General features: G+C 40.0%; 1 protein-coding gene across 1 annotated transcript; it reads right to left on the bottom strand.

Annotated features, from left to right (window-relative positions):
- Window positions 1-8,235: 8,235 nt before the first annotated feature.
- On the bottom strand, window positions 8,236-13,020 carry LOC115682287 (G-type lectin S-receptor-like serine/threonine-protein kinase At4g03230). Its single transcript, XM_056302476.1, is given in 10 exon segments — window positions 8,236-8,813; window positions 8,904-9,054; window positions 9,212-9,449; window positions 9,614-9,824; window positions 9,902-10,113; window positions 10,211-10,351; window positions 10,947-11,432; window positions 11,767-12,971; window positions 12,973-12,992; window positions 12,994-13,020. Coding segments are annotated over 10 exon segments (2,994 nt in total). The 3' UTR covers window positions 8,236-8,510.
- Window positions 13,021-13,390: the final 370 nt, after the last annotated feature.

Raw genomic sequence — 13,390 nt, 5'->3', positions numbered from 1 at the left:
CTTCTCCAGTTCGGTGTTCACATCTTGGCCGATCCAATATTGACTTTTTTCGGCGGTGGCTCGTATATCAATCTCAAGGGCCTGTTTCGTGCGCAGTAGTTGATGTAAGTCCTTTTGAAGCACCGTCTCCTCTTTGAATGCCGTGGATCATCCATAAGTGCTAGGTGCTTAGCATTGGGTTTAGTAATTTTGTTAATGAAATTACATCAAGAATTCAAGTATTTGTAGAAATTAAATCTTGTGGTAAGATTTGTTAATTCTTTTACGAGATTGAGATATTATTTCGTGAGGAATTGTGGGGCTAAATACTGCGTGAGCTATTACGTGTAATTGGGGTTTGGGAAATACTTAGAGTGTTTGAGTGACTCGAGTGTTGTTGTAATCTTAGTTGTATTGCTTGATCTATAGTGGAATTCGTGATGCTCTCCTCGTGGTCGTAGGTCGACCGAATCACGTAAATCTGGTGTCCGATTTATTTTATTGTTCTGTCAAATTTAATGTTCGATCTCTTGGCTTCCGCAACAATGAGAGAGAGAGAGAGAGAGAGAGAGAGTACGTTTCGGTGGCAATGGCATTGTCGAAGATTGTTCAATGGTGAACCTAAGGTGGTCGCAATCGCTAGACAGGGTGGTGGATGAGCTTCTCTATTAGGTAGCGAATGAGACAGAGAAGGAGATGAATGTTTATTTTTACAGGTTTATTTCATGATTATAGGTGGAGATAACACGACATGATTAATTATAATAGAGAGCATATCTATAGTTGGAGGTCAAGATCTATCCAACTTTTTACCACCGAAATATATTATTTAAGGTAGCCATCAAAAAATATGCTTCATTTGGAAATTTTTATACTTAATTTTATCTCCCACATTGAACTCTCATCTTTGAGCATGTCCGGTGAAATAGAAGGCAATTGGGATAACATATCAACCTAAGTCAATTAGGTATGAAGCAGACATTATAACCACCAAAGTTAGTACAAACTTTTGTATTAGAGGCCTGAAAGTTTTCTATTAATCAAGGTATGCACCATGCATAAATAAAGGGAATGCCGTAAGAACTTGCAAATTGACAACAAGTAAACTTATGGAGGCACGACTTCAAATCATTGCAAGCTGGCGAGAGCTCATGGTTGTCGCTATCAAAGTTTTCTGTTCTTTCTTCCTCGTGGACCCTTTCTTTTTTTCTTTGTTTTCTTTTACAACTAATGACAAGTATCATAAACCTAAGCATGTCTTTAAAAAACTCCATCTTAAGTTTCGTCCGCACCTCGGGATCTCCAAGATGTAAAGCGCTTAGAGGGTCTTCCCTCTATCTAGGGAAAAGAAAAATATGGAGGGAATTAGGAGGTACAAGGCGTGCAGATATTGACACGTTAAAATAGAAAATGCATCTGCGAAACCTGTTGTCATTGTAAATCAAACGGACAGGCCATGGAGCCCGGTGGGAGTCTTGGCTTCTTTTCTGTAGTGAGGTTACCCTATAACCATACTCCAAAGATCCTATTTGCAAGCTGGCGTGAGCTCATGGTTGTCTCTATCAAAGTTTGTTTGTTTTCTTTTACCACTAATAACAAGTATCCTTAATTGTAACTCGTTCCATTGGAGGAAGAGCACTCATGTTAATTTCTTTCTCTCTCTCTCTACAACTAATTTACAACTATATATAATTGAACGTAGTTTTATTGGTATAGAGAACGAAGTATTAAAAAATAATTAGCTTTTTATATAATATTATATTGCAGGCTTACTTTTCTCTGTCCTTGTTTAAAAAAAAAGAGTTATTGGCTTCTCCCCTCTGTCCAGGCCATTATAAAAGACTCTTTGTATACAAACACGATGACTTAATCGCATTGAAGTCAACACGGAAGCATCCATGGGGTCTTATAATAAGAGCTAGTTATGTCCGCAATCGAATTTCTTAATTGCAGTTATAAATAAAGATCTTTACATCTGTCCTATTAGACCCGATTAACCCTAACACACCTGATTAATTGGACCTTCATTTTTCAAGTAATTAACTCTTCCTATCACTCTATAATGCGGGAGCATCCGATTCTATGGAACATTCCTTAAGTTCCGATATGATTCCATCGACGAGCCCAGCACAATCAATGATTATACAAGCCAAAACTAACTTTGGTTATAATTTGCTCCAATGGGTCCAATAATGAAGTTGAGACAAGGAAACTATCAAGTTACCGATTAAAGTTATCGGTTTACCAGAATACTTACCGATTTCAAAGCTAATCAACAACTTATCGATTGGAGAATGTTCTAAGCAATTTCCTATGCTAGATGATGATTTCCTAAGGTGATTATTTCCTAGTCAAGGCTGGAGCATGAATTTTGGAAGATAGACCGCAAGGCTGAAGAATCAAAATTTCAAGTCTTCATGTCTTTATTGCACTTCATAGTTCCTAGGTCTTTATGATTCTTAATTGTTATGTAAGTTTAAAGAGTCAAAGTCCTTAGTTCCTAGGTATTTAAATGCTTTCTAGTTCCCGAGTCCTTAAATGTTTGGGTAGTTCCCATGTCTCTTTAATGTTTATCTATTTCCTAAGTCTTAGTCCCCCTTTATATTGAGCAGAGTCCTCCATTGTAATGCAGATGACTTGCTGAATGAAAATACATGAGATTTTCCTCTATGTGAGCGAATATCTTTGGAGAATGGATAATTTCTATATCAGTTTCTTTATCCTTGGAGAGTGGATTACTTCTCGGTGGTGAGCCAAGAAGTGCTTTATCCTTGGCTAGTGGTTTTCCCCTTAGGCCTTGGTGGTGAGCTTCTTCTATTCCAAAGTCCTTTAACCTTAGAGGATGGCTTATCCTTTAAGCCTCGGTGGTGAATTTCGTCGATCCTGATCCTCATCCTTGATTGATGGTGCGTCCTTTACACCTTGGTAGCTATCGTAATCTACCATTTGTTTCCATCTTACCCATCAACAACTATCCCCACACACATACCCATTCATACACATAACCCAGAAAACCCCATTTCCAAAATCACTCGCCCACGCATGCATCACTCTAGTCGTATAATGAGACTACTTCAGAGAGGTCCACCTACCTTACCAAATTCCCGCAAGATTTTTCATAATCTAAAAATAAGGTGACATACTTTATATTATAATATATTGCCGACATCGCCTTTAGTGATTGTGATGCCTACATTATGATTTGAAATTCACCCAACTGATAACATGTGATGCTTTCTTCAAAGCCAAGTCGGTGAAGGTGAAGTCCTCCAACTGCCGGTGAACAAATATTAAAAGGAAAAACTCAATTTATTACCGTAATTAACTAAGTTCATTGAGCCAGTTAAAGTTCAGATCCTCTTGATTTAGAGACAGAGGAAAACTAACTCAATATATCCATTCCGGATCAACATATAACCATAGGTTTTATCGAGCATGTGAGATGAGTTAATTAATTGCGATAGGAAAAGAAAAGTAAACTTAATTAGTTCAGAGGATCGCAATGCTTTTGTCCAATTTACCTGGAAATTATTGCATTTGAACCACAATTTTTACATTTGTACATGTTAGGCTTTTCAAGGGAAAAAAAGGGAGTGATCTTTCTCTTTAAACGTATACGTATACCTCTGGAAATATTAGTACGTTCAATCATTGCATGCTAGTGAGGGGGTCATCGGTCGTCATTGGTGAAGATTGTCTCCTTAAATCAACCGGTGGATGTGTTGGGATGTATGTATGAGTTGTATTCAAAAAAGCCCCACATTCAATAATTTATGTGGTGTCGAATGATTAATATATCTAGCTGACCTATAACTCATTGACTTAAACTTTTTTGAGTGAATGTGAATTCAACTACATATATTGACTGCTTGAATTTGAGCTTTCTCTTGACGATTTTTCCATTTGAAGGTATCAGGCTTTTACTACGTGCTCCCAACAAATGATATTAGAGCCGATGGTTGATTGATTACCCACTCTTAATGTGTATCTGTCTTTGGTGAATACATGGATACCGTGTAGCCTTGACCTGTCAAAACTCAAAAAGATAATAAGACTCTATGTATAAAATTGCTTAAAAAGTCTTTGGGCAGAAATGTTGAGGGAAGAAAAATGTCGACTATGCTTTTCCTCGGGGAGAATTACCAAAAAAGTCATAAACCTATTGCAATCATGCCAATTCAGTCCTAAATTTTTATTTGCCAATTCAGTCCTAAACCTTTTGTATTTGTGCAATTCAATCCGGCCAATTTTGACCGGAAATCGCTAACATGGATGCCAGCCATCTTATGTGGCACAGCCAGCGCTGATATGGATAATTTTTAATAATATTTTTCATATTTTTTGAATTATTTATTATTTATTATTCTTTTTTTCTCTTTCTTTTTTCTCTTTCCTTCTTCCTCTAGTTGGTCGCTGGACCTCGACGGCCGGCCAAAGGCAAGGGCCGACGAGGGTGAGCCTTGCCATGGTTGGGCAAGGCTCGACCTCGCCTTCACTAGGCGAGGCTCGCCCTCACCAGCCAAAGGAAGAAGGGAAGAAAAAAAAAGGAAAGAGAAAGAAAAGGAAAAAAATTGAAAAATTATTAAAAAATTTCCATGTCAGTGCCGGTCATGCCACATAAGACGGTTTCCGTCTATGTCAGCGATTTCCGATCAAAATTGGCCGGATGGACTAAATTGTCACAAATATAAAAGGTTTAAGACTCAATTGGCCCAAAAAAAAAAGAATATTTAAGATTTAATTGGTACAATTGTAATAGGTTTATGACTTTTTTTGTAATTTTCCCTTTTTCTTCGTAGAGGCTTTGTCAAAAAAAAATTTGGCTAGTTGTCATTTGCCTTATTCCAATGTTGATCCCGTTCCATTCTTCTTTTTGCTTATCTTGCTAGCATAACATGGACTACATATTGTTTGGAGAGACTAGACAGAGAAATATATTCAACAGAAACTTAAGACCTCGCTATCTTACCCTTTGCTGGTGATTTGATATTTTTTTTAAAGGGGATTAGAACTCTCTTACGGAATCTTCCTTTCTTTCAGAAGTTCCAGCCTATGTCTGGACTTAAACTTAATCCTTCAAAGTTTGAATTGTTTGCTGCTGGTTATGATGACTCTTATGTGGATGAATAGATTCAGTCAAGTGGTATTAGAAGGTTGCCTTTGATTTGAGAGAGATTACCTGACAGACATCGCAAGCCCAATATTGAGACGATAACTAATAAAATCATTGCTAATAGAGTTCAATTGATCAAGTCTGTTCCTTTTAGCTTGGTGAACTATTGGTACAACATGTTTATTCTTCCGAAAAAGGTTATTCGAATGGTGGAACAAAAATGATGTTGATTTCATTAGAAAGAGAAAGATGGGATGGCTTATGGAACTAAGGTGAGTTGGTCCACGATCTACTTACCAAAAAATAAAAACGGTTGTTCAGATGCATGGATGAGCTATGTTAAGACAAAAGTTCCACATTGGAGAATTGATGTGGTTTGAAGTAGCTAATATACTCAATTGGCCCATAACTCATTGGCTTAAATTTTTGAGTAAAGATTGGACTCCCTCTTGGCAATCTCCCAAGATGAATTTATCAAATTTTTGCTACATACTCCCAACAAATGGTATTAGAGCCGATAGTTAATTGGTTGCCCACTCCAATGTGCATCAATGGTGATGTTTTTGGACTATCTTCATGGTTTGGTCTAGTGAAAGAGACCTAAAGTGAAGGTGGGTGCAATGTAGGAACGCAGTCCCGATGGCAGCCTTCATGGTTCAGTCTAGATAAAGAAACTAAGAATAAAGGTGAGCGTTGAAGATTCATTTTGGATACCTGAATTAAATGGGAGTAGAAATAACACTAAGCTCACACGTGAGGGAGAGATTGTTGAGATGTACATGTGAATTATGTTAGAAAAAAAAAAGAAGGGAAAATGACACAAACAGTCCCTGAACTTGAGTCTAATATGCAATGTGGTCCTTGAACTTTAACTCAATGTGCAATGTGATCCCTGAACTTTTAATTTGTTCAATGTCATTCATGAACTTTTGGCACATGTTCAATTTGGTCCCTGAACTATATGAAAATGTTCAATATAGTCCCTGAACTTGAATTAATGGAATGACTACATTGAACATTTTCATATTGTTCAGGGAATACATTGAATATGTCTTAAAAGTCCAAGGACCATATTGAACAAAGCAAAAGTTCAGGGATTATATTGAACAAACTAAAAGTTCATGGACCACATTGTATATTAAGCCAAAGTTCAGGGACTTTTTGTGTCATTATCCCAAAAAAAACCCACATCGGAGAATTGATGTAGTGTATAGTAGTTAATATTTATCACAATTGACTAATAACTCATTGGCTTAAACTTTTGAGTGAATGTGAGTCCAACTGATTTGTTGACGAGCTCGAATTTGGGCTCCTTCTTAGTAATATATTACTGTATTGTTGATGTGTTGAGCCTCTCGCTATGTGACTAGAGATAAACTATCGTGTATCTTGCTAATTTTTGGTGATTAGTGGAAGTTTTGAGCGGCCCATGGTTTTTCTTGTATTGGGTTTTGCACATAAAATTTGTGGTTGTTGTTGCTGTCCTTGTTTCTAATTTCCAGCACTATTGTTACTGGTTTTGTGGTTAATATTGTTAGAATATTGTGACTGATTGCTGTTGAAGTTGATCTGATATTAATTGGCTAAGTTTTGGGGAAGATATTGATCTTGGGCAGGTTTAAGTTCTTAGTGAATTGCTGTTGTTTCTCCCCCAACAGAGGTTTGGGCATTCGAAGACTTGATGAATGGAATAATGTATTAAAATATATAAATAATAAACCTCACCTTCATATGACAACTTAAGCTTTTCAAATAGTTGGCAGTGGTCCTATCAAAATTTCACATGAAATCAGAGGAGGAAGTCCTACGTTCAAATATTTTCAAGCTCCTTTTGCCTCACCAATTAAATATTTCCACTCTTTAGGCTCGTGCCAAAGTCCACTTTTTAGAATATATAAATAATAAATCACAAATTCATCTTTTGAAAGATTGTAGAGCGTGGGTTACAAAAGAAATGGTGGAGTTTAGGGATTTGATTGGTAATGGTCACAGAGCTTTCTTATGCCGGGATCACTAGCGTCCTTTGGAAATTCTCCATGTAAGAATTTCCCAAGAAGGGTGATTTATGATTCCTCTCTTGGTTCTAAGGATAAAGTTGCTATCATCACCAGGGATTCTCATTGGATTTGGCCTTCGGCCAGGTTAGATAGTCTTGTTTCCATTCAAGCCTTTTTATGTGGACTCATGTTTTCTAATACGGATTAAAAAATATATATTGATGATTGTATTAGACTACCACGTAGGAATTATGAGCATTCCTATTTATTTTTGTTACCAATAGTAATGGGCGCTGATAATTTGTTTCTCTCTTGTGAAGGTTGACCTTTTGGCTTGATGTGAAGGTAGACCTTTACCACTCAAAACCGTCAATTTTTCTTTTTTGGGAATGTTGTGTGTAAAAGGATCTTAACATTTCAGCATAAACGCGTAAGATGAAGAGGACTCGGGATTTCGACTATTCAGAAGTTTCTGGAGTGTTATAAAAATCTCAATGAATATGCGGAAGATGTCTGCATTCGTCGATCTTCATAAATATACTCAGTTAGTCAATTTTCTTCTAAAGAAAAGTAGAACTTTTTAACATGAATAAAAAAAAAAAGACCCTGTTATACGTGGGATCGATCAGATCAGGATGGTAGTACCGGTTTGGTCCAGCACTTGGAACCACAGGCGCCATGGAGTTATATCGTGCATACGAGGAAAAGAACTTCCAGCCTTTTGTTTTTGTCTTGATTAAGTTTCTTTTGAAGTAAGAAAAAGGCCAAGTTTCTCATATCAAGATCAGAACCCACCACCCAAACAGGAAACCCATGGAGTGAGTGGATGTAGACCCATAGGTCCGACCAGCAACTCGCATGAGTTACCGAGCGCAAAGGTATTAGGCAATTCTCTATTGTTTGTACAGTAGGCTTTCTTTCCCTTGAGAAGGTGAATATTGACCAACCTGTCCTACGCAGCGGATGTTTAAGGCAACTGACCATACATCACTATGAAATATACAGATCTTTAACACGTAACAGTAACATCTCAGTGACAACTAAGAGGGATGTTTCAGTCAATTCAAAAAGTGAGATTTTTGTGGGGTGGATTGCGAGTTTGATAGGATGACTACAACCCCGTAAGGTAATTGATTTTACAACTCATTTGCAGCACAAGAAACTTATTCTTAAGCATGAACAGTACAACCAATGACAAAAAGAATCTTCTCCGGTGATCAAGAAGCCGATTCGCTATGTTAGTATTGTATAGTCTTAGGCCGAGGAGGAGCATCAGCAATCAACATAGAGTAAACTGCATTTTGCCGGAGGAGAAAGGAATATCATGGGGTAAAAATTGAGACATTCCTAGTTGAACAAATGTCCGATGGCTAAAGCTTTTGACAACTAAGATGTGGAATAGAGTCGAGGAAGATCCAATGTTACCGTCCTTGTTCCAGAGTAGTCGATAACACCGCGCTTGACTCTGGTTTGCTGGAAGAAGAAGCTTCCATAGAAACGCCTATCCTAATTGCAAAAGCCGGTTTTTTCGGAATTGGAAGAGTCGCGGTTTCACTACCGAGCATGAAAACTGCATTTGACATCGTGGGACGATCAGTCGGGTCTTCTTGCACGCATAAAAGCGCGATGTTTATGCACTTCAAAACTTGATCTCTGTTGTAAGTTCCATGCAGCACTTGATCCATTAAGTCCAATGTTTTATCGTCATTCCATAATTTCCATGCCTGCACAATTGAAGTTTCAGTGCGTTCAGAGAAAAGGGCGACAGGAAGTGGATATACAGAAGAAAGGGACAGCAAATGGACTATATTCACCTGAGTCAGAAGGCTCATTGTTCCTTCAGACTGATAAAAGCCTGCATTACGTTTCCCGCTAACAATCTCCAGTATGACGACACCAAAGCTAAAAACATCAGACTTGAATGAGAAAAATCCGTCCAAAGCATATTCTGGAGACATGTATCCACTGCATTGGAGCATAATAAGTCAATTAAGGCACAGTCAGAATACTGAAGTTTCACTGCAGATATTAAAAGGTAATAATGTGCAAGTGCCTTGTGTAGTGTCCAACACATTCTCTATCCAAACGAAAATAAAGGGTATGCGCATCTACAAAAACTTACTATGTTCCGATCACCCTTTGCGTGCTTGCTTCAGTTTGTTTTGCCTCAAATATCCGTGCCAGACCAAAGTCGGAAATTTTAGGAGTCATCTCCTCATCGAGCAAAACATTGCTCGTCTTGAGATCTCTATGAATGATTCGCAGCCTAGAATCTTGGTGAAGATAGAGCATTCCTCGTGCAATTCCCAAGATAATCTCAAAGCGTATCTCCCAAGTCAGCATGGAACACCTTGTTCTATCTAGCAAGGTTTTTATTTTTATTTGAAGGTAGCAAAGTCTTTTAATCTAACTCCGTCAGACTAACTTGAAATTTTTATGAAGAAAAAGAGACTGTTGAGTGCTACTACTAACAGCTATGCCCTGAAGCATACAAGGGAATAGGGACACGAAATAAGGTGCTTACCAAATATGAATGAATCTAAGCTTTTGTTGGGCATGTATTCATATAGTAACATTCTTTCATCTCCTTTGACGCAATATCCTACTAATCTGACGAGATTTCGATGCTGAAGTTTGGCAATCAAGACGACTTCGTTCTTAAATTCCTCCAAGCCCTGTCCTGATCCACTCAATAGCCTCTTCACTGCAATTTCCTGTCCTCCTGGAAAAGTAGCCTGAAACAAAGGATTACTTCATCACTGTGATCTGGTCAAGATCCCCAGAAGGTCGAAGAAGAAACCATTTTATTTACCTTGTAAACAGGCCCGAACCCACCTCTTCCAAGTTTGTTCTCATCTGAGAAATTATTCGTCGCTTGTAGAATAACTCCTAAATCAAAAAATGGCACGTCTATGCCTTTCTTATCATCCTCCTCGAACTGGCGTGAATCCATCCACATTTTGATCCGTTTCTCGCTGTCGTATAGACGAAAGTCAGGATTTTCCTGAGTGCTTTCCCTGCTCCCTGAAGTGCCAGCTCTAGTTACTACTTGTTTGGTATCTTTTTATCGTATACCTAATAATGACAGATAAAAAGTAGCATGTATTTGATTTGTGATTACCTTGAGTACTACCATGCTGCCTTCTCATGTAAAATAAGCCACCGAATACAAGGATGAAAATTGCGGCACCGGCAGGAGCAACTATATATACAAGCTTCACTTTCTGTCTTTTCTGCGACGATCCGACAGCATTTTTACCTGCTGCTAGACAAGAAAAGAAAATGTAACTACTATATTTCGGACAGAAGCGAACGAATAATTGTAGACACAGCGACTCGCTAATTTAATAAAAGGACAGATGTGAGGGCTTCATACTGCATGGTCAGATTCCCTCTTATAGTCGACGAAAACGAGCAAGCTTAGTTGGTGCAAGTCCAGGACTCTGTCATTACATTGCTTGCATGCACCATACTTGGGATGGTAACGGTAAAGGCAGATGCAATTGACTCCTTGACAGGGTCAACATATCTCGGGAATCTCGGGCAGGAGACAAATTATAGCTGTATCTGTTCTAGTTTCAAGCTCTTCTGGCTGACCTATTATAAATTCCAGATTAACGCTGAAAATATAGACGTTCACTGTATGAAATTTGTCACTCAGCTTCCAGGAGGTGCAAATCATCCTAGCAGTACTCTAAATGATAGACCACGGAGACAGAAAATATTGATTTGGGGGCGCGACAGAATCTACTATTATGATGTCCTTTAAAAACTAATGGCTACATTTCCTTGTAATCCGTTATTCATGAATACTGTAGCTAAAGTTGTGGGTCAATTCATAAGATCAATGTTCTCACCTAGAGAACAATTGACGCTGAAAGAATTCCAACTGAATCCTGAATCGCAGAGGCACCTTGTTGTTCCATCTGATGCATTCTCGCAAGTTGCGTGTGGCCAATCACAGTCTTTGGAGGAATTGCAGAGTGGCTCTTTCGGACTGCTCCACTCAATTTTCACTTCACTCAACCCAACACTTCCCAAAGAGTCTCCTGCGCTGAAGTCATTCACACTAAATGGCGAGGACTGGTTAAGCTGCTGATTGATTTCCGTTGAACCGCTACTTGTGCAGTTGAATGCATCCCCGACTTGGATGGTAAATGTTCTATTTTCTGGATTGATGTTAGTGACTCTGTGGCAACTTTTGTGCCGTTCAAAGTAAAGCTGGGCAGTTTTGTTGTCGCAGAGAAATGCAGAGTATAGCGGATCGCCACAACTCTGTCCCGTGCTTAAAGGGTAGGGGACTAAATTAGTGCCACAATATCCACAGCTCCTGTTAGTAGATTCTATAAAAGTCAACATTGAACAAAAATCAGCATCAATGCTATGCACATTCACCTGCAATTGAACTGTAAACATACATAATATTCATGGCTGAAATTGGGATAGCATCATTTGCTTGCCATATGCAGGTGGAGTAGAACACTTGGCTGGAAGACGCTTGCAATTAAGATAATATGTAAGTGCACAAAATATGAGCAAAGTTCGTAAGTTCATCAAAGGAGGCAAACCAGAAGCCACCAAAGATAGCTAAAACAAAGAAGTCACAGCACAAGTCAGGAGGCCACAAACACAATTGATCTTGGGAAGGAAAAAAGGTCAGGCCAAAAGGAAATTAACCTATGTCTGAAAGCGGCACTCGGACATAGAGGTCAAGGCCGTCTTCAGCAAACTCCTGCATATTGTCAAGCTCGTCCGACCAAGTATAGCACGTCGTGGTGCCGCCCTCCTCCTTAAACGAGTAAGCCTGGCATTTGCAGTCACCGAGGCACTTTTGCTTGCAATGCTCCTCGTTGTCTGCCCGATTCTGATCATCCGGATTACCAGCCTTCATCAACTTCAGACTCAAGAAAGTACTAATGTTCTTCTCACATAGCTGCGACTTCCTGAGGCACCCGCCAGGACGCAGCTCGAATCCCGGCAAGCACTTGCACATGGTCTCATTGCCATTCTTATCGTTGCAGCTCTGGAACTTGTTGCACGCATTGAACACACTGCACCGGCCCGTCGGCTGGGACCAGACCAGCTTCGACCCATCTCCCCGCGTGAAGTACTGAATATGGCCGTCATAGTTCATGACCAACCAGCCGTTGCTGTAGTTATTGCCAGTCCGGGCTGGCGGCAAAGCAGCGGTCATGGAGAGCAAGGAAGAGATGAAATCGAACATCTCATCGGCTTGTATGAACTCGCCATAGACACCACTTTTCCAGTAAGGATGCTGGTCCTTCATCACTTTGTACTTGCTGGCGTCGCCTGCTTGATCCCTCTGGAACGTGAAGTTGCCCTCTTTCGGGTCGTCCTGGCTTGCCCAAGAAGTCAACTTGAAATCGTCGGTCATCCGCATCCCAGGAAGGAAAGTGTCGGTTGGGTTATCGAAGCTCTGCCACACAGTGCTCTCGGTTCCGTCGTCTTCCATCAGCACCAGATTCCCTGTATCAAGAAGCTTCGCAAACCGGGTTGAAGAGCTTGAACCCCTGACATTGGTCGACCAGATCGGTTGTCCATCGTCCCATAACTGCAGGTCGCCTTCCAGGAGCCCGAATGACGCCGTGCGGCCGACGAGCGGGACATTACGGTTGGCGACCCAGACAATGATCCGAGGGTCCGATCTGTAATACCATATTCCGACGTACCTCCTCAAGTTGGAGCTCCCGTTCGGAGAGAAGAAGCCAAGTTCAAACCGCTTGCCGGCAGACACGAGAGGGGCACCTCCGGGGTCCGTGACCCTGCTTACTATGCTTAGTGTGTCCCTGCTCGAGCAAAACGGAAGGACTATCACACACAAAAGCAAGCACTTGAAGTCATCGGAGCGTCTCATGGTGAGTTCTTGAAATGGCGACGAGGTTTAATGTCTCTTTGATGCGGGGTAACCATTCCTCATCGTCATTCATCGAAATGCCGTCTGCAAGCACTCGTCCTTTTTAATAATTAGCGTTAACTGAGTCAGCAAATATATACCCCATAGGCTCGTCCACAAAAAGAAATTAACGCTAATAATTGTCACGCTAAAGAAAAACACGCTAATAATTATGTGTATGGCGTGGCTGGGGACCTTCTTACATGTGATTTAAAGCTAGCAAATCATGTCACGTACATACTCAATTTAAAGTAGGCGTATAGTCGCGCAGGTCCGGACCTACCGACTTTTGCATAGGTCCTCGGTTTTCTGATTCAAAAAGCTGCACTCATCCTTCCATGAATTCCTAACCTACCCTCTCTCACTCTATCCTTTGAGCAGCCACCA

Source organism: Syzygium oleosum, unplaced genomic scaffold, assembly GCF_021117445.2.
Source record: "Syzygium oleosum isolate NSW1041296 unplaced genomic scaffold, Sole_v2.1 Sole_v2.23, whole genome shotgun sequence".
Classification (NCBI taxonomy): Eukaryota; Viridiplantae; Streptophyta; class Magnoliopsida; order Myrtales; family Myrtaceae; genus Syzygium; species Syzygium oleosum.
Note: the sequence above shows the minus strand (reverse complement) of the source record. Positions and strands in the feature narration are given on the sequence as shown.